Source organism: Silene latifolia, chromosome 5 (genome assembly GCF_048544455.1).
Source record: "Silene latifolia isolate original U9 population chromosome 5, ASM4854445v1, whole genome shotgun sequence".
In the NCBI taxonomy this organism is placed as follows: domain Eukaryota; kingdom Viridiplantae; phylum Streptophyta; class Magnoliopsida; order Caryophyllales; family Caryophyllaceae; genus Silene; species Silene latifolia.
Genome location: NC_133530.1, coordinates 27,144,263 through 27,165,684, shown reverse-complemented (window position 1 = coordinate 27,165,684; position 21,422 = coordinate 27,144,263). Strand labels below are relative to the sequence as shown.

The 21,422-nt window shown below is 36.7% G+C and overlaps 2 protein-coding genes across 2 annotated transcripts; one reads left to right on the top strand and one right to left on the bottom strand.

The window, feature by feature from the left end:
* The first annotated feature begins 1,505 nt into the window (after positions 1–1,505).
* On the top strand, positions 1,506–7,095 carry LOC141657111 (two-component response regulator ARR1-like). The gene is given in 7 exon segments (XM_074464245.1): positions 1,506–2,139; positions 2,718–2,870; positions 3,157–3,236; positions 3,238–3,526; positions 4,144–4,220; positions 4,635–5,765; positions 6,533–7,095. Coding segments are annotated over 7 exon segments (1,944 nt in total). The 5' UTR covers positions 1,506–1,994; the 3' UTR covers positions 6,602–7,095.
* Positions 7,096–9,053: 1,958 nt separating this feature from the next.
* Positions 9,054–12,665, bottom strand: LOC141657110 (COBRA-like protein 7). Its single transcript, XM_074464244.1, has 2 exons — positions 12,004–12,665; positions 9,054–10,830 (listed from the first exon to the last, which is right to left on the bottom strand). The coding sequence occupies exons 1-2, from the start codon at positions 12,569–12,571 to the stop codon at positions 9,407–9,409; spliced, it is 1,992 nt and encodes a 663-aa protein (XP_074320345.1). The 5' UTR covers positions 12,572–12,665; the 3' UTR covers positions 9,054–9,406.
* Between the last annotated feature and the right edge of the window lie 8,757 nt (positions 12,666–21,422).

The following is a 21,422-nucleotide window of genomic DNA, read 5'->3' as shown; positions in this document are numbered from 1 at the left end:
AGCACTGACATTTCTCTTAATTAGCCGTCCTGTGTTCGACATTGTGTTAGACACCGACACTCCTCGGACACACGTCGAAACGTGCCGGACACCGTTAAAGCCGTGTCTAACTTTCTACATTTATTCGGTCACGTGTCCAACGCTTGTCCATGGTATTTGGGCTGTGTCCAACGCGTGTCCGTGACATCACTAAAACTTGGGAGAGACGGTCTCTCACTAAGTTATTGAGAGACCAATCTTTCGTACTCTTTTATTTGTATTTCGTACCCCTTTTATGGTTGATCGCGATATAGTATTTTTCGTACCTATTTACATAATAAATGTACCCATTTTATCATTAATCATGATTTGTACCTATTTTATTATCTTTAGCACCACTTTTTCTTAAAATTGCACAATGGTCTCTCAATAAAGCTTATTAAGAGACCGTCTCTAAGGAGACCTACTCCCGTAACATTTGGACATCATTTGGGGTGAATGATGTTCTTTAAACGAGAAATAAGCTATCGAAAGAGATTAATTAGAATATGCGTTTGAATGATAAATGAAAATGAGTTATAATCAATAACAAATTTTACCTTTACTTATTTAATTTAATATCAAATAATTTTATAAAACTAAAATCAAAGTTTTATAATTATAAAATATATATTTTATTAATTTTAAATAACGTGTTTCATATCCTAAATTTTATGAGATCCCATGTCACGTATTTGTGTCCGTGTCCCGTATCAGTTTTAGACTTTTAGTGCTACCTAGCCTATTATTGCTCATTTTCCTGGTACTCCTATCTCCTTCATAGCTAGTACAAGTACTTCTCTATGTTTATGAGCTGGATTCACAACTCACCAAAATGACCCACTCTCTTTTATTAAAAAATCATATTAATACCATTTATCCACTTCTTTAATAGTAAAAACTTAAAATCACTCTATTTTTTACTAATTCATTAAATAATTAAATTTATACTCAGAAGTGCTTAACTTTACAGCAACACAAATTACCATTTAAAATAGAGGTATCTGACTTAAGTTTAAGACGGATTAAATACCATATCATATGTATAAATAAGAAAAAAAAAATTTGGATATTAACAAAAAAAACTTGCCTTATCTATTGCGTAATTTTATAGAGTTATTCACTCCGTTCCGGTCAATTGTTGTCCTTTTGTTTTGGCACAAAGACCAATGAATGAGAAAAAAGGCCAATAAATAAATGAGAAGTGGAACAAATTGAATGAGAATGATCAAATTATTCATCAAGTTAATTCTTAAAATAAAAAACAACAAACGATCGGATAACCAAAAATAACAACAAAAACGAACGCCATTACTTTTGAGTATATGTTATTTCACCCATTTTTAATCTTAATCCCTCTTTAAAGAGAGTTTTATTGGAACAACAATAGACAAAACCATGTCTTCAACCTTAATTATAAATAAACAATTTCTATTTTTTTTAATTTTTTTATGCAAAGCACATCACCATTTTATTCCTCTTGCTTTATCTCTCTCCATTTGTCTCTCTCTCTCTTCACCCAACCTCATTTTCTCTCATTTTTCTCACAAATTTCTTCAATATTTCAACTTTGGTTTGTTTATTTTGTTGAATTCTCAATTGGGTTTCAACTATTTTATCTTAATCTTTCCAAAGATCCAATTCTTCACCTCAAAATTCATCTTCTACTGAAAAAAGAAGAAGAAAAAAACTCAAAGAATCTTAATTTAGTTAATTTTTCTTAATTTTTATGTATTTATTTATTTATTTTCTTTCTTAATTAAAGTGTAAAATTTGAATTGGGTTTTTGTTAAATTAATTAATCTAAACTCTACTCACATGAAAGCTTTGATCTTTTCATTTTTTTGGTGGGTCAAACCCCTACTTATTTGCTTAAATAAATGATTAGTAATTAATAATTACTTACTAATAATTAGTTGAAAAAAAGGGTTTATTGTTATTATTTATAGTTAATTATTATTATTAGTATTGATGAGATGAACTTAGCTGGTGGAGTAATGGGATCCATGACCCGAAAACCCGTTGATGAATTTCCAGCGGGTCTTCGGGTACTTGTTGTTGATGATGATCCAACTTGTCTCATCATTTTAGAGAAGATGCTCAGAACTTGTAGATATGATGGTAATTAATGTTTATTGCTTTTGATTAATTTCAATCGGTTTATTTGAATCTGTTGTGAAGAATGTGTGAATTTTGATTATTGTCTTTTACTTATGCTTTTGTTTCTTTGTATTTTTCTTAATTATGTAGTACATGTTTTTGACCCTTTTGGTATTGGATAAGGTTAATTAGTTGTGGAGTATATATGAGGAATTTGCTTGTTATGAAGTTTTGAGTATTATTTTCTCCGTCTCAATCATTTGTTTACCTTCTTATTTTTTGTGAGACGGAGGGAGTATTTTAATCAAATATAAATAAATGATTGAGACGGAATTAATTATATTTGCTTTGTGTTATGTTTTTTTTTTTTGTCCCTAATGTTTGGCATTTAAGTTAATGTTCTTTTGTGATTTTTATGCTTATGTATGAAGTTTGATTTGTGAGTTGGAAATGGTATGTGTTGCTGAATTGGACTTGCTTGAACTTGGATGAAGGCTTTTATAATTTTGTTAATGGTTTTTTAGTTATAATGTTGAGAACATAGTTGGTTCTTTTCACTCAATTCTTAGTGATTTTGGTTACTTCTCTGGATGTTTCAGTTACAAAGACGAATAGGGCGGAGGTTGCGTTAACTTTGCTCCGTGAGAATAAGAACGGGTTTGATATTGTTATAAGCGATGTACATATGCCTGATATGGATGGATTTAAGCTCCTTGAGCATGTTGGGTTGGAAATGGACCTGCCTGTTATCAGTGAGTATTGCTTGATTTGATATTGGTTCTATGAATCCATAAATTCGGGATTTTGTATTAAGATACTGTATGAAATTATGTACTCCGTCCATCCCATTTATATTGTACCCATTTTACTTTGTTGTTCAAGAAATGCCAGCTTTGACTTCTTAATACCATTTAGAAAAAGTGGTTGCTAGTGTATATGAGAGGAAGCATCAAAGTGAAATGGGACAATATAAATGGGATTCGGGAATACAACATTTTGTATTCAAATATCTCATGCGGGGTTTACATAATGTAACAGTGATGTCTGCCGATGATAGCAAAAGTGTTGTCATGAAGGGTGTTACTCATGGGGCTTGTGATTATTTAATCAAACCCGTATTTAATTGAGGCACTTAAGAACATATGGCAGCACGTAGTTAGGAAGAAGAAGACTGGATGGAAAGAAGTGGAGCAATCAGGTAGTTGGGATGAAGGAGATCGCCAACAGAGACAAGATGACGCAGTCTCCTCCCCTGCGAATGAAGGGAGTTGGAAAAGTTCTAAAAGGAAACTAGAAGATGATGATGATGATAAGGATGATACATCTAACCTCAAGAAACCTCGGGTCGTTTGGTCAGTTGAGCTTCACCAACAGTTTGTGGCTGCTGTTAATCAGCTTGGCATTGACAGTATGTTTCCTTTTCTTATATTGCCCCCTTGTTTCTGATACTTGCATTTGTTTCATTATCTTTCGGTGGTTGTTAACGAGAGTAATATGTAGATAACTATAAATCTATTGAATCCGTCATTCTTCTTGGCTGAAAATTTTCAAAGGGAACTTCGATTTTGTGAATCATGTTATATTGTTATACGTGTATCAAGCGCCTTTTAGTGGAAATATTTGGTACTTTTGAAGCCCCTTACCTCATTTTGAGCGAGTGCCTCTTTATAGGTATTGTGATAATGATAAAGACGAAAACTTATTTTTAGCTTCATGTTCTTTTGCTACCTCATTCCTCGATACTAATTATTTTCTCTCAATTGACTTACACGTTGCTTTTTTTTTTTAGCAATTTTTCATATGATGAGATTATCAAAAGATCGCAGAAATTAAAGTCACTTACATTTTTAGTGTGTAAATCAACGTGATTGTTTCGCTTCAAAACTTGGCACAGGAAACAAAAGAAATATTTTCCTGTAGGCAGGACATCTGAATCTTATTTTCTAGTAATGCGTAAGCAGTATGCCTAGAATTTCACTGCTACCTTGTATATGTGGCTTATTTTTCCGGTGTACTTGTGTCTAGAAGCTGTTCCCAAGAAGATTCTGGAGCTGATGAATGTTCCTGGGCTGACCAGAGAAAACGTCGCCAGTCATCTTCAGGTATTAATTACATTATCCATGTGTTGATACAAAAAATGGCTTGATTCGCTTTCTCCGTCCAGTTCTACTTCAGCTATACAACAATAGTAATAAGTCTACAACAGTACCCTTAGTGCCTCAATGGTTTCCACCTGTGGTGGGATTAGTTGTGCTTAATTATACTCAGCCATTCCCCTATGCTAGCGTCATAAGGGGTTGTTTCCGAATGATCGTCATGAAATTGTCGTAAAATGCATGGACAATGTACCATTTTCACGATATAAGAAACATATACATTAATTTTAGTGAACCATTTCGCTTTATTCTATCTTCTAAAGTCGAGAATAACTAGTGTTTGACATTGACCCCATTGGAAATGGAAACAAGGTCTACTTCAACTATGTGGACTAAAGGAACTTTTAATATTTAATGCAGAAATACCGCTTGTATCTTAGAAGGCTGAGTGGAGTTTCACAGCACCAAGGTGGACTTAATGGCTCTTTTATGTCTGATTCGGGTTTTAGTGCAATGTCACAACTAAGTGGTATTGATTTGCAAACACTTCATGCTACCGGTCAGTTATCTGCTCAGACTTTGGCAGCATACACGAGATTGCCACCGATTAAACCAAGCATGTCTATGCCATTCGCCGACCAGAGAAACTTGTTTAGCTTTGAAAACACTAATCCGTCAAGATATGGAGATGCACGACAACAATTTAGCAATGCAAGCAAGCAAGTGAATTTGCTGCATGGAATCCCAACCACCATGGAATCGAAGCAACTAGCTGGATTGAATCAATCTGCTCAAAGCATGGAGAACATGAACATGCAAGCCAGTGCCTCCAGTAGTCATCAGAGTAGTTCTTTACTGATGCATGCGGGCCCACAACAGTCAAGAGGACAACTGTTGAATGAAGGTGTGGTTGGTCACGTATCCCCAAGTCAAGCCTCAATTGGACAGCCTATTCAGTCAAATAGGGCTGCTGGCACTGTGCGGCCCATAAATGGCATGGCGGGACGGGTCATCGATTACTCATCCGTCAACCAAATCCCGGACTTACCGGGTAATACTTTTCCTCTTGGAAGTACTCCTGGACTAACGTCTATGACGTCCAAGGGATTTAACCAGGGAAATAACTCGGAAATTAAAACAGTGAGAGGATACGTCGGGAGTTATGATGTGTTCCCGGAAGCTCACCCACATAAACCACAGGATTGGCAGCTTCAGAACTCAAACACCGGTTTTGCCATGTCCCACCAGCACTCGATGCCTGTTCAGAACAGCTTAAATGTAGCGCCCTCGGTTTTAGTGAACCATTCGTTTGTCACCACCCAAAAGCCCAATCAAAATGGCAGAGCTATTGATTGCAATCCGGTGTTTTCTTCTGGATTGGATAACCGACAGTTGGGATTGCAGAACATTAATCACAATGTCAATGGCGTTCTCGTTGACAATACACCAAGGGTTAAGGCCGAGAGGATGTCCGATATTGTGGGGCCCGGTACAAACCTATTCTCGGAGCAATATGGTCAGGATGATTTGATGAGTGCACTGCTGAAGCAGGTAAGGAATCAGTCGTAGTCTCGTTTTTTTCAGTACTAAAACGCTAGAGAGGAAGTAACTGTAGATTTCATTACTGCATAATACTTATAAGAGTAGTGAAACAGTTGCTTTTCAAGTTTCTGTCTCGTTAAATCATTATATTGAATTTCACTCCCCGGTTTCATTGCACTTCTTCATATTTTATAATCGTATATGTTATTAACACTCACACTTTAACAGTATAAACGTGCTTACAACAATACTGCTACATATACAGTTTGAGCACTCGCATTCGTTCAGTTTTCTATGGCCCTGGCACTGCATGTTTATTATACTTCATAGCCGTCTTTAACACAAAGCTAGTGAATCATTGAATAACAGTGGCAACCGGTGAAATGTTAAAACAACCAACTGTTAAAAAGATTATCATCTTGGCCTTAAAATGACTACTGCAATCATTTGAATTTCAATTTATTGTGAAGTAGAGGTTAGCCAATGCAAATGAAGGCGGCATAATTTTCATTGTCGATGGAATTCGCGATAAAAGATTCACTTTAGGTTATATGTGAACATCTTTGTACTTTCATCACCAGGTAGGCTGTTTACATTCAACTTCCTTACCTCGCCATAGGCAGCGCCATTGAGTCGGAATAACAAAGATTATTATTCCTGATATTTAAGAAACCATTTTATTCTTTAACCCACCATCCCTTCCCTGATATGATAAGAATACTATTCCTCCTGTGAGTGCTGTGACAGTTACTCATCTTCAGTTGTTTCCTTTCTAGCAGCAAGAAGGCATAGGTTCTGGCGATTACGACTTTGATGGTTATTCCCTGGATAATATCCCTGTCTAGGACCAAAACTTAAATGCTCGTCGACACTACAATTCCAGCTTCCGATGTAAATAGCCACCACTGCAAGTCGGGAGGAACACTGTACTTAGCAACCAACGACCCGAAAACTCGAGTTCTTGATCCATCACCTCTCAGCTGTAGATTAGTTTCTGTCTATTGATGGTTTAGGTTTAGTACATTTCTAAAAGTTTTGAATTTGTTCTTAAACAGCCAGGATCTCGAAAAAAATTTAAAACTGTTGTGTAAGCATAAATACTGTAAAGAGTGTCTAGTCTTAGACAGTGTCTTACAAAATCTTTCTTTGATTGCTCAGGAGAAGATCTGAGAATATTGTTTTTTTTTTTTCCTTTGGTTGAATGATTGAAATCATTTATACTTTACTGCAGATGAGCTGTGAATTATTCACCATGTTGTACTACCTTTTTGCATGAGCTATTTTGTTATACAAAAATTCAAATAAAACCATTGAATGGCGGAAAAACCGTCTTATCTCATGTTATAAATTTCATTCAGGGATACGAAGTATCAAAATTTACAATGTCGTGTTCAAAGTAATTTTTCGTCTGCTGTTGAATCAATTTTGCTTAGCACGCTCAATATGCAGTTGCAGTTGCACACATATGACGCCTCTCGATTATATACAAACTATTATAATTGTTCCTATTTTATTCTGGCAATTGAATATCATCTTAGGGTTGAAATAGGGGGAGGTGGTAAACTAGCCCCTTAAATTTGCATAAAGGTGAGAATAACCCCTTAACTTTATTTTGGTGTAAACAACCCTATAACTTTGTAATAAAGTGAAATCAAGCCCATTTCACTATCTCGGTCAAAATCTCGCCGGATTATTAGTTTCTCACCCATATCTCATCAATATTACGTATAATTGCTCATAAATTAACACTGAGATTTGGGTGCAACTTTTACAAAATTAAATTGCTACGTCCGTAAACAACTGGCTCGGGGAAAACAAGGAAACTTGAGATTGCTATCGCCTCTTTGAGAATAGAATGCCATGACATCATTTAGTCTAAATTTCTGAATCATCTTCAACAATGGAACTCTCCTCGCTCGCTTTTTTAAGAATAAATTTATTTATTTGGCAAAGCTGAGAAAGGGAAAAAAGAAGTGATAATGTTGGTGTTGAGTGTTCTTGGTGATAGACAAGACGCCAGAGAGAGAGAAAGTCAGAGGTAGGAGTGGTGGCACATATGAATTGTTGGATAATGTGCTAAAATAAGGCGTATAAATCTTGCGGATACATGCATTTGTATAAATATATAGAGTAGAAAGGGTGAAAATTATACGTAATATGTACAACATATGAGATATTGGTGAGAAATTGGCAATCAGGCGAGATTTTGACCGGAAAAGTAGAAGAGGGCTTGATTTCACTTTAGAACAAATTTATAGGGGTTATTTACACCAAAGTGAAGTTAAAGGGGTTATTCTTACACTAATGCAAACTTAAGGGGGTAATTTACCACTTTTCCGGGTTGAAATATGTTTAATAACTCCAGCAGAAGCACCATAATTTCATATTGGTGACCCAAGAGTGAGTTAAAAGGCGTGATTTATAGCCTAGAATTGTGGCTTGAGATTCTCAGCAGCAGTCTATATAGTTCCGATTTTGCTGTCTAATGGCGGTTCGACCTATCGTGCCCCTTGATGCCAAAGACCGCGTGACAATGTTGGACTAATTTTATTAACACAATCAATGTGTGCATTTCTCGAACACAATTTAAGTCGAATTTAGCATGGTACCAAGATGTCGCTCCAAACATATAAGTAGGCTGAGTCGTAAACCATTCATTTCAAGTTACAGTATTTGTGACATAATGGAGCTAAATTTAGCCTTAAACTGTGTTTTGAACCCCATTCTTCTTACCACGGGATGTCAGAGACGCTGATAGTCTGATACGACATTTCAGTAATACGTATTGAATCGATTTTTATCTCCATAATTAGTGATAATCCATTGGATGCTTCCCAACAATTTACCATTGATTTTATCACCGGTCATCAGGATGTTGTTTGAGTTGTATATTATTATGACTTTGTCCAACCAATTGGTTATGATAGTGCTCTCTCCATTCCATTTGATTCCTAGACGTTTGATTAAAATATATCACATATATTTTGCAAACGGCAGAGAATCAAATGGAATGGAGGGAGTATTTTTGGGGCGTGCATCTCATCATATTAGCTCAAATATGTTACACGACTTCAGCATTAACTCTAACAAAGCACTCTGTCAATTCTTAGACAATTTCGTAATGGTGATATATATGAGAGGGTTTTCGGACGTGACTTACGAGAGTTACGACAGTGAAACCCAGTTCAAAGGAAATTGCTAACAGGTTTTTGCAGATGATTAATGCAAATATTACTATGCTTATCATATAACTATGCTGGACACTTGATACCGGACATTGGTGTAGTCGACAGTTGATTTTAAGGCAACAAGCAACAAGCATTAGAGATTTCAAAAGATAACTGAACCCGGAATCTGTACACGAGTTCCTGTCATATACTTGCAGCCTATTCCGAGTAACAAAGATGCTAATGATCGCTGTAGCTGCTTTGATGTTTGTACATACATATACCAATATACTACAGTTATCTAATTAGCTAGTACGTAATCTTAAAGCACATGAATAAAATTGATAGGACCTCTTTCTGATCAGCATCCTCCAGGTAAAGCCCAGTCACAGGCCAACAGTCAGCATACGTTGACCCAAATCACGAAAGAATGAACAAATTGTCGGGCAGCTAGAAAAACCCGAATATATCCTGCAAACACAGTTATTGCACGATAAAGACGAGCACCAGAACTGCAAGAAGAACAGGAATAAAGGCCAAAGGAGCCTGCTTGTGGCCACTGCTTGTTGGAATTATATCAGGAACTGAGCATTCTTCCCCGTTGAAATAAACCTTAGTAGGAAACCCGTCCCTGATAGGTACATTGATTCCAGCGATAACTGCCTTAGTGAAGGACATAACTGATTGCTGTTTACCAGGAACCCTAGGATCCGTTGGTTTCGACCCATTTGTCTCTCCGATAAGGTAGTTCAATCCCGGTAAACCCTGAATGAATATGGTGTTGTTGACGTCGGATGCATCCGTCATAAGAGTGCCATTAAATGAATACGCCTTCTGGAAACCTTGAGCTGCTTTGCCTAATTTAACAGCAACAAACCAGTCAGCAAAGTTTGTTTCATCCCAGTTGAAAAGCGTCATTCTCGCGCTCCATCCTTTGTTGAAGTCAGTTGCCACGTGCCAATTGATGCTCACGCCACAGTTATCGGAGCACGGAAGTGGGTTTGGAATAGGCCGGTGCTTAATTGCAGCCCAAGCCAGGGAGAGTTTTGTCCTGTTATCAAATGGGACTAGTTGGGCTTCGGGAGGAAGAAACATAGCTGGAGCAGTGGTGCTACATGTTTGGCCCGTGTTTTTAGGACAACCGCAGGCACAGGTCTTGCACGGGACAATTGACTCATTGAAGAATGCCGAGAATGAAACACAACATTTAGGTTTGGCATTCTTAGGTTGGGTGATATTGCACACAACTTGCCAGCTGGCAAAAGAAGTCGTGTTCACTGGTAAACCAGTTGGGCTAGGGAATTCACTGGGACTGACCCGTACAGGGGGTCCACACACGTAATCTGGGTTGAGAATGCCTTTAATCTGCCAATTCTGGGGTGGGGTTATGGCAGATTGGTTCATGTTTGGTGGCATTTTATTAACATTGATCTGGAAAGCGGAGACTGACTTGCTTTCATCCATACTAACAGGCAAAATAGTACCATTCCGACAACAAAATGGTATCTTTCCTAAAGTTGAATCATTGGCGTATTGTGGAGGAAGATCGATAATCGTTGGCCTTCGTTGGCAATTCAGCACATTGGAGAAATCAAGACCTGCGTATTGTTGAGCTTGGAGCCCAGTGATGCAATCATTCGTATCAACGATGTCAGTGTAAGCTCCTTTCATGGTGTTGATAAATTCATCAGCCATCCAATCCCAACTGAGTTGCCAGTAATCAAGTCGGCCCAATGGGTTGTGGTTAGCCATCGTGACCTGAGCCCAGTAGTTATTACTATACGCCCTTAACACATCAAACATGATGGTCAAGTCACCATTTTGCCGAGGCAAAAATTCATCAGTGATTGTGATGTTTGTCTTAGCATTAGGATCTCTGACACAACAGGTGCTCAAGGTGGTGTTTCCTGCAATACAGAAAATGAGGTAGGTAACTAGAGCAAATTAAACAACGAAAAATGTTCAGAATTGAGGTATGCCACAATCACAATGAATGGTGTGAAGTAAAATCTAGGAAGCAGGAACAAGAGACTTGTCGAATACAGAATTAGTCGGACCCGCAGTCAGACCTGTAACTTAGTTTTGCTGTAAATTCACAGATATCAGATCATTATTATCACTTAAAGTGCCTAAAAAGGAGCTCCTACTCAAAGCGGGGTAAGGAGAACTTGGTCGGACACAACCTTTCCCCTGTAATGTGACGGTGACTTATTCTAAGTGACATATAACCGAAACATGGCTGATCATGAGGTACCACTACATTAAATAAAGAAGCATAACTCACCATTTTGATCTAGTCCATTAATCCATTATATATGTTCACTAGGCAAAAGAATAATATAATTTGACTCCATTTGAAAATACATGGACACATCCATGAACATCAGCAATGAAGTCCAACCTCAAGTCAAACTAAGTCATTTTATTAATTCACAAGCATATCCTAAACTTCAGCATCAGCAACAGAAGGGTAAGATGGTCCTACTAGAGTTACTAGATTGATTCCACAAGTACATCTAAAGTTCATAAATCAACAAACACTTAGATTATCCCTAAACTAAGACAACTCAACGATACTCCCTCCGTCCCAATCATTTGATTACCTTTGAATAAACAACCGATTGTCACGGAGGGTTATTATTCATACGACATTCTTCCAATACTTGCATCCACATCCCAATTCTTAAACCTAGGCAAACTACCATCCCAACTGGGTCTAAATCTAAAGTTCATAATCACATCAACCAAAATTCAAATTTTCAAATAACAAATTCATTTTTCTTTAAAATTATTCAAAACAACCTAAAATCCTAACTCCAAACCCTCCATCAGAAATTCACAATCATCCCAAACACAAGTCCATAACCGCCAAGTAAGGGGGTCGAGTTGTCATTTCCTCACTGAAATATATATGGACTAAAATTGTTAATGGGTCTTGACCCATCTCGACATAACTAAGAATTTAAGATCCTCAACTAATAAAAAAATCACAACTTGACATGTATTTAAAACTCGGTAAACAAATGATTGAGACGGAGAAAATACATTACAAATCCAAACTCCGCGACTAAAACACATACCGATTTTAGTGGGTTTAGGGCAAGTATATCCATCATTAACCAATGAAACATTCCCAGGCAAGGGAACAGCAGGAGGGCCCACACCAAACTGGGTCCCACCAAGCTGAATTTGAACCCCCATAGCGGTGACATCACCGGCGGTCTGAATCCCAGTCTTAAGATCACTCATCGGAAACCCAGCCAAAACGACGCCGTCAGATACATCAGCAGGAAAAGAAGACCCATTAAAGACAACAGCGGCGGCCGCGGAGACTAGGATTTCTTTATGCTGAAATCCGATGAATACCCGCCATTGTTTGAGCTCAACGTCGTCGTTGTTAAGGATAGAGAGAGTAGACTTGAAGCTGTAAGGTTGTTGGGTGGGGTTAGATTTTCGGATCGGGTGGAGGATTTGGCCTGAGAGGTAGTTGTATGAGATGTAGATGCCGTTACATGTGTCAGAAGGCGGCGGCGGCGGCGGCGGTGGGGATGGCGGGGTTGGTGTACGGCGCGCTGGTTGTGCGGTGGTGGGGTGGAAGAGAAGGAGGAGAGAGAGGAGAAGGGGGAGGAGAGAGAGTGGAGCCGCCATTGTTGAAGGAATGAAGGAATTGAAGAGTGAGGGAGTGAATGAATAACAACGGAGATAAACGCGGTGAAGTGTTCGAATTGATTTGTAGGGGGAAGCTGTATTTGAGTGTAGGAATGCGTGTTAGGGGTATTTTCGGGATTTTGTGTGTGAGTTGGTAATAAAGTGGGTGGATTTTGAACTTGGATGTGGTTTTCTTAGGAGACCCGGTAAAAGTATACCTGGTAAACGGGCCATCCGATTTAAGTTAAATCAGTTCGATTTAAAATCAATTTGACTTTAGTTTTAGATTGAGTTCGATTTCAACCGGGTTCATTTATGTTAACCACTTTAATCGGTTGGTATTATTTAAGTCGGTTACGATTCGGGTCAGATCAATTTCAGTTCTGTTTTGTTTGCGCATAATTTTCTTGAGTAAACAATAAAAAAAATTAGCTTAAATATAACTTATATACTTTCCAATTTGAATTTGTATAAAACAATTAATGAAAAAAGAATCAATGAAAAAACACCTATGATATGATTTATTTTTATGAGAAAATAAATACTTTTAATTGATGTCTTGTTCGGTTCAGATATATTCGGGTTCAGTTATCATTTGGTTAAATTCGAATTGAGTCGGGCCTCCGGTATTGTTCAGATGACTTATATCGGGTGTTCAATCAGGTTATCAATTCAGATATTTTCGATCAGGTTTTTGGAGTAGGGTTAGGTCTAGGTAAAATGGGATTATTTGCGTCGGGTTATATTATGGTCCGTATTATTTGGATTATTTTGAGGTCAACTTCGTTTCGTACTAAATGATAGAAAACTTAAATCAAACGACACCAAAATGAAATAAGTATTCCTGATAAATTACAGGAAAAGTTACATTTTCACAAGAATGAGAATTTGAACTGTGATCTATTTTTAATTTTTCAAAATATATCCATCTTAATCATTAAATTAAGACTTACTCGGAAAAATAGACAATTGATAATTAAAATACAGCAGAAAACAGAAATAAATAACTTCGTATTTGGACGGACTGACTATAAAAAAGGATGACATAGAGGTGGTAATCGGGTCACTCGGGTCGGGTATATATGGGTCAGGTCATATCGGGTTCGGGTTATGTCGGGTTAGTGACGGGTTCGGGTTTGGTTCGGCTCATATCAGGTCATCTTCGGGTCGGGTTATCAACGGGTGACAAGTCGGGTTGAGTCATTAGCGGGTCAGTGTCGGGTCAGCTTACCAACATATATTTTCTCTTACTCCTATTCTAAATAAACTTCCCTATTTACTTTTTCATCTATTTAAAATAACTTTCTTTTAGATTTCAGATCGATCGAATGGGTCAGGTCAACTTTTACCAGCTCTAAGATGACATAACAGAAAAAGGGTCTCAAGTTGAATTGATACAAAAAAACAAAAGAAATTTAGGGAAAATATACTGAGTAGGAAGCGAGGATTGTGCCGTTGCGAAAGGTGAAAGTGAAAGGCAAGAATGTGGGGATGTCTTTTGATAATTCAAAGGTACAAAATACATGAGAATATGAGATATTCATTGGACGAGCACTAGAGGTGTCGCGTTTGAAATAATCATATTAATAACATGACAACATGAGATGAGAGAAAAGTCGGCTTCACCCCTCAGTCTTTGTTAGATTAATTAAATCACTTTTTAATTGTTATTTATTGTTCAAGGAATATTCATACTTATTAAAATGAGACTCTTAAAGTAGATTCATAATGCATGATTTCATCAAGGATTCAAGGGCCATGCATATTGGTACACTGTCGTAGTGTCGTTATATTCATACTTGTTGTGCAGAAGCGTGAATACCTTGTGTTGGCTCTCATTGCACGGTGTCCACATCCATAATAAGACGATATTTGTCTTTGGGCAGCCAGTCACGGATTTACTTTCTTGGCCCTTCCCAAAAGGCCTCATACTATTATATTTAGTAGATACTTATAAAGATATCTTCCATCTTTATTCTACCGATGTGGGACATGGGTTTGCACCCTAACAATACTAAGTATGATTATTAAGTTAGGCTATCTACTTGCAAAACTGATCATACCTTTTCAGTTTCACCCCTTGTGAAGAACACAAATTCTTGTTTGTGACGGCACATATCCGTCACTCTTGAGTGACGGATATCATTTTACCTCACAAAGTACCCACTTTTTCTCTCTCTGCAACACTATTCATGTGGTCCCCTTTCTCCACTAACCCATTTTGTTACCATTTTATCTCACAAAATATCCGCCACAAATGGTAACCCGTCACAAGGGAGACCAATTGTGTGAAGAAAGACATGGACTACAGGAAAAGGTAAACCCTTAAACGAATTATTAACAAGGAAATTAAATGTAGGTCGACAAGATTTAAAGCCGCTTCAACACGCACGACGACCTTACCAACTGAATGACATCATCATGTATAGATGTGTAAAGACATGGAGTATTAGCAATACATTTTGAAAAGAGGAATCACATAAGCTAAAATCTCCTCGACCCAGGTTTTGAACTCATTCCTTTATTACCCTCACTCCCTCGGGAGTCGGGACCTATTTGCAAGAACCCTAGCCTATCTCCGTCATCATGCAGGGTGTCAGTTCCGAAAATAGGGCAATTGGATGCATCATGTCCAAATTGAATTATTGGCCACACCAAGGAATAGAGTACCGCCTTTTCTTTCCCAATACACCAATGCTAGAAGACGGTTTTCGCTCTTTCAACTTTCCAAGAAAAGACTTTTAATTTGAAACTCTGGACAATGCCATCACCATCGTCCACTACTTCCGGTAACATCAACGAACAATTCGGGCCGTCACTTAAATACTTTGTAGGTTTTCGCAGTGATCAACAAAGGCAAGAACAACATCGCTCTCCTCTCTTTTACTTGCTTCAATCCAATCAAAGTCTTGTTTTTGTATAAGAGAAGGATCGGTCAACAAATTTACTAGCCACCGAGAGTTTTCGTGTTTGGCATAGTTGAGGACTGTCTTTCGTTGATCATCTCGCAAGTTAATGATCCACCAATATTTGTTAAGCAACATTCGACATGTTTTCTCTGTGTTCGTGATAATTATATATATCATCCTTTAGTACAGAGTTGATAAAATTAAATAAACGTACCTGGAAGAGTGGATAAACAATGAAGTACAGTGGTTCTGTCGTTGCGACGAAGCATCTTGAAACGCGGCTTCTCTACTCTCATGATCTCGTCCACAACTCGTGAACAACCCGACATGACAGATAGAAAGAAGGGACTTTCACCCTTGTTGTTGCAAATCGATCTTACATGAAGTTGGATCGACCGACAGGATCTCAAGTGCAAGCTCTTCATGCATTGACGTTGAACACAATGCAGAATGTAATGGTGTGTCTCCGAAATTGTTCTTTATATTCCAAGGAGAGCACTCTACAGCCACTAACACTAAGTTGTTGCTTATAACCGCGTATCAAGATTTGGCCTAGTTCCGATTCCTTCTTCCTTGCTGCTATGTGCAACGGAGTGTCAGATGCCTTGTTTTCTTTCATAAAAATAACTTTACTTGAAAGATTTTGGTAATTTGTAGAGAGTTGACGTACTAAATCAACGCCCTGTCCTCAACCTGCAGGGACGGCAACAGTGATGCGTACGTCTTCTTAATAAGCTTGACGAGGCTGATATTACTCTGAAAAGCCGCTATGTGAAGCAGTGTAAACCTGCTTTCGTCATCCATGAGCTGGAAGAAGAGTTGTTTCTGGATATCGGTAGGCAGAATACTAATAACTTCCCACAAAAAATTGGCCTGGTTGTTCCATGCTGCAATGTGGAAGATGTTTCCCCCGAGACTTCCGTCTACGCCTTTCGGAGCTCGAGTGAGGAAGTACTCGGGTGGTTTTTTCGAAAATAGACCTTTCAGAAACCTTACATCTCCACGCTCAGCTGCAATCATCAACACAGGATCCATCCTCTTGTTATTCAAACTATCTAATGTTTTTTGTCAATTCTTTTCTTCATACAATCATACTCCTACACTATATAATACGGAGTACTCCATTGTACGGAGTATATATATATTATGTTAAATTGTTAATATGTCCATTACCAATTTACCATCTCATCATTAATTTTTTTTCAACAAGTCTCTCATGACGGATCATTTTCGTTTTATGCTTAAAACTCAAGACACATCAGATGTGTGACCCGTTAACCAAATGTGACATTTTTCTTTTTTTTTTATTTTTTAAAAAAAAAGTTACTAGAACAACAATATTAGCTATAACACTAGCTACACCATTATGTCGTAAATGATCACTTTTTATTACCGTCTTAATTCCACTAAGTATCATTGTTTTTGACTTTTTGTTAGGAAAAAACATGTAATGCCTAGTCATTTCCCTATCTTAAGTTTATGACGAAAAACATTTTCCTAGTCATTTTTTTATTTATTTATATATGATCCTGATAAGGAAAAAAATAGGGATATTCTACATGGTATCCCTCAATTTTTCGACTTTCTACATTTATTCTTTTACACTTTTAAAAACATACATGGTACCCCTAATTGTTGTCATTCGCACTAACTGTACCCCTAAACTTTATTTTCTGTCAATTAAACTCAATTTTAGGCGTTAAGTGATTACTTAGACGCGTAACCAAGCTTGTCATTTATCATCCCATGACATAAGGACTCTATTAGGCTCAATATCCATCTTTGGACGTGATAATTTGGCAAGGAATCAATAAATTTTCCGTCAAAATTTTTTTAGCCCATATATATCAATAAATATTAGGATCAAGATGGATATTGAGCCTAATAGAGTCCTTATGTCATGTGATAATAAATGATGACAAGTTTAGTTACGCGTCCAAGTATTACCTAACGCCTAAAACCGAGTTTAATTGATAGAAAATAAAGTTTAGGGGTACGCTTAGTGATAATGACAATAATTAGGGGTACCATATATGTTTTGAAAAGTGTAGGAATACCATGTAAAAAGTCGAAAAATTAAGGGGTACTATGTAGAATATCCAAAAAAATATTTTCCATGGTTGGTAAACGATTAGCAGAAGGTATGAGCTGGATCAATTAACTTAATTATGATAAAAAAAATTATACAGAGTATATTTTATGGTTGCTTGGACCAGACCACTCATCCCAAACTCCCACGCCCAGCCTGCTTTGAGTATTCTTGTATCGAGACGGGCCCAAGAGCCCTTGTCACGACCCGAACATTGTCATGCCCCGGCCTGTGTCCAGCACTAGAACACACAAGTATATGTACAAGTACAACAATATATAGAACTATTAAATGATGCAGATCAGCCTGACCCAACCCGTGTTCGTGGGCTGGTGTTTTCTAGCCTGACTAGCCCGTGTGCCAGCCCTCCCCTTTACTCGGACGTGGCCAGTGCTCAGGATTTCCGGCCAATCCCGGCTTGGCCCGTTAAAAACTAAAATAATACTACAAAAAACATTATACAGGCGGGCTCAGACCAAACAATATGGAGCCCAACCCTCCCCGCCCCTGCCCCTTTGTAGTGCTAGGCCTGGGCCACAAACCAACCGCCCGGTCCAACGCACACCCCTGGCAGTATAGGTACCTAATTACTTAGGGCATCCACAATAGATGAACCTCTTTAGAGGTTTGTCACTTGACACATCACCAAATTAACAAACCTCTCCAATAACAAACCTATACATAACAATAGACAAACATTCTCAAGGTTTATGTTATAGGACCCACTTCAAATTATCCATTTTTTTTTCTCTCATATGTTGGGTATATTTTAGGGACCACCACTTGTCATGTCATCCACAAACCTGTATACAAATATGTAACCACTCTCGTCTATGAACCTCAAACCTCATTCCCAACAATAGAGAGGTTTGTCAACAAACCTCTAAAAAATACACAAACCTTTGTTGACAAACCTCTATTGTTGATGCCTAGGACTTAACAAAAAAATTCCGATACGAATTTTTTATCCAAATTAGATTCAATTAAAAAAATCCGAATATCTGAATTCCATTTAAATTGGATATTCGATCCGGTTTTTTTCGATTAAACTGGATCGGATGTGGATTGAGAAATTTAAAACCGGATATCCGAATCCGATCCAAATTTTTAAAACTAAAAAAAAAAAGGGGAAAAACTAGAAAAAAAGAAGTTAAAAACTACTCTTTCTCTGTTGTTTTATACTTGTAATTTTATTTCGCCTCTCTAATCTCGTTATTCTCCACTCTTTCTCTCTCTCTTGTTGATTTTATAATTCCTTTCCACAAACAATAGTTGATTTTCAGTCGAGATAATATTATTTCTTTGATGAATCATTTTTTAGTTATGAAAGAAAAATGCCAAAATAAAAGCCACTAAAAGTCATCATTGAACATTTGAAAACGTTACTTTTTTTTAAACCGGATCAGATCCAGATTTTGATATTCGAATATCGGAATATTGGATATCCGATTTATTCGGATCGGATCTGAATAAAAAAATCGTGAATTCTTAACCCGGATATCCGATCCAATTTCTAAATCCGAATCGAATATCCAGTTTTGCTCAGCTCTTATATTTATCATAAGAATTTAATTATCTATTGAAAATAACATAGAAAATAGATAAGTTAAAAAAAGAATGCAGTGTAAAAATGTGATGAAAACACCTAACTACCTAAGGCAAGTTATTAACTTATTATACTCGTAGTTGTTAACTTGTTTCGGATAATCAAACGAGTACCTGAATTTTTGGGCTAGTTGACCATCTCGACCGTAGACATGATAATGGTCCTAAAAGTGAACTTTGGTCCCAGGAATTTACCAATGTTTCGGTTCCACATTTGACCTCCTCACTTACTTTTTGTAAACGTTGTTTGAATTGGTTTAATTCGATTTATTCGATTAGTTTAACGTTATTTTAATTAGTTTAATATTTTAATTCAATTAGTAATCCGTTGTTTCGATTAAGTGTAGTAATTCAATATAAGTTGTTAGTTTTGATTAGTTTATCTCGATAGTTTTTCGTTGTTTTAATTATTACTAACTTGTAGTATTAATTAAATTGTTATTAAAAATTCGATCTTAATTGTTAGTTTCAATTTTTCGATTAATTTGATTGAAATGTTTGAGAAGTATATTGGGTAATTTATTAATTTATCGAAGACAAATAGCAATTGGGCACATTGATCATCATTATCATTAGTCGTGTGATGAATCATTTTAGTCTTTGTCATTGTGATTATTTGGTGCTTATATTTTTTTTTGGCAACAGTAAAACGATGCAATTACATAATGTTAAGGTTAACTAAGTCTTATTACACTCGTAATTAAACATCAGTACGGTACAAATATTTAACACTAGCAAAAGACAATGTCGGTGCGAGCCTCTTTATCCACATCTTGCAAGCAACTAACATCTCCTGAAAGCCTTCAATGCATGTGAGTTGCGGAGTGACAAGGGCTTGGTGTACTTACGCAAAAAGAGCGTAGAAATGAATGATGGATTGCAGACAACAAGCTTTTAAATAACTAAAATTAGGTGTTTGTGAATTTTCATATCTTATTCATTATGTCCTGTTCAATAACTCACATGAGCAATATTGATTACTAGATTTTGGTGTCGTTCTTTTCCTAATCTTAGAACGTACAATAATGTACAAGTGCACAACACCTAATTTTAGTTGTTAATTTAAACTCTTTTAAATAACATTTTTCATACATATATATTTGAATTCCCTCTTAATTTATTTTCTTTAATCTTTTTTACCTCTCTTACTATATTTTAATATAATTATTTTACGTTAAGTCCGTCTTTCTATTTTCATCATCCTTCTTTATTCGATACTCCTATAAACTTAGAAGAAAGAAAATGAAAGATACTTCTAGCAAAGAATCTCAAAATCTACCAATAGTTCAATATAATAAATTTGAGCACGTCAAGGTTCAAATTATCAACCATTTCAAGAGGGATAGAGAAAATTTCGACAAAGCCTCTCGATATTTGATTAATAATGCGAGTCCAACATTCGGGGATACTTCTACAATGCAACCATCTAATATTTATGCAATTAGGCCATACGTGAAAACATCGTCGCCTCCTAGCTATAGTCATGGCGGGGGTGGTAGTACTTGGTCCGTCCATTTTGATGAAGACGAGTTAAAGAGAAAAAAGAGGGTTGCTACCTATAGAGCATACGCCATGGAAAGCAGGGTGAAGAGTTCGTTTAGAAATGGTTTACGTTGGATTAAAAGAAAGTATTGTAAAATCATTCATGGTTATTAGTTGTATGAATTATTGTCGCTATTCCTCGTATAAAAGAGCCCGCATGTCCAATTATCCATATATGTAAGGATGATACTGAATTTTGACAACATTAAGGGGTCGTTTGGTTGCCGAGAAAAAGGAACATACATCGGATGTATTACCTCAGATTTTACTTGTTTTTGAGCATTTTTGTATTTTTTCTGAGCTTATTACCTCAAACTTTATTTGTTTTTGAGCATATGTGTATTTTTTCTGAGTTTATTAAAGTTTATAAGTTAGATTTTAATTTTTTTCCGTCAAAACTCAAATTTAAGTAAGTTTGTAGGTAATGTTTTTGAGTTTTATTGTAATTTTTTTGAGCTTAATATTTTAGTGAATGAACTCAAAAACTTTATAGTAAAACTCATATTTTTTAAAACAAAGCTCAAAAACTTTATTATAATGCTCAGAAAGTATAAAACTTGTGGTAGTACATCGGATGTATAATCCACTTACTGTTTGGTTGCCACTTAGAAAACATAGGCATTGGAAAATCCCATGATTTTGAAAAACATGGGTTGTTTGGTTGCCATAAATTTTGGAAAATGTAGAAATTAGAACTTCCCAAGAA

Coding starts and splice junctions, on each gene's coding strand:
- LOC141657110 (XM_074464244.1), bottom strand. CDS start 12,571: ATGGCGGCTCCACTCTCTCTCCTCCCCCTTCTCCTCTCTCTCCTCCTT. Junction 10,831..12,003: donor CCCTAAACCCACTAAAATCG/GTATGTGTTTTA, acceptor TCTGTATTGCAG/GAAACACCACCTTGAGCACC.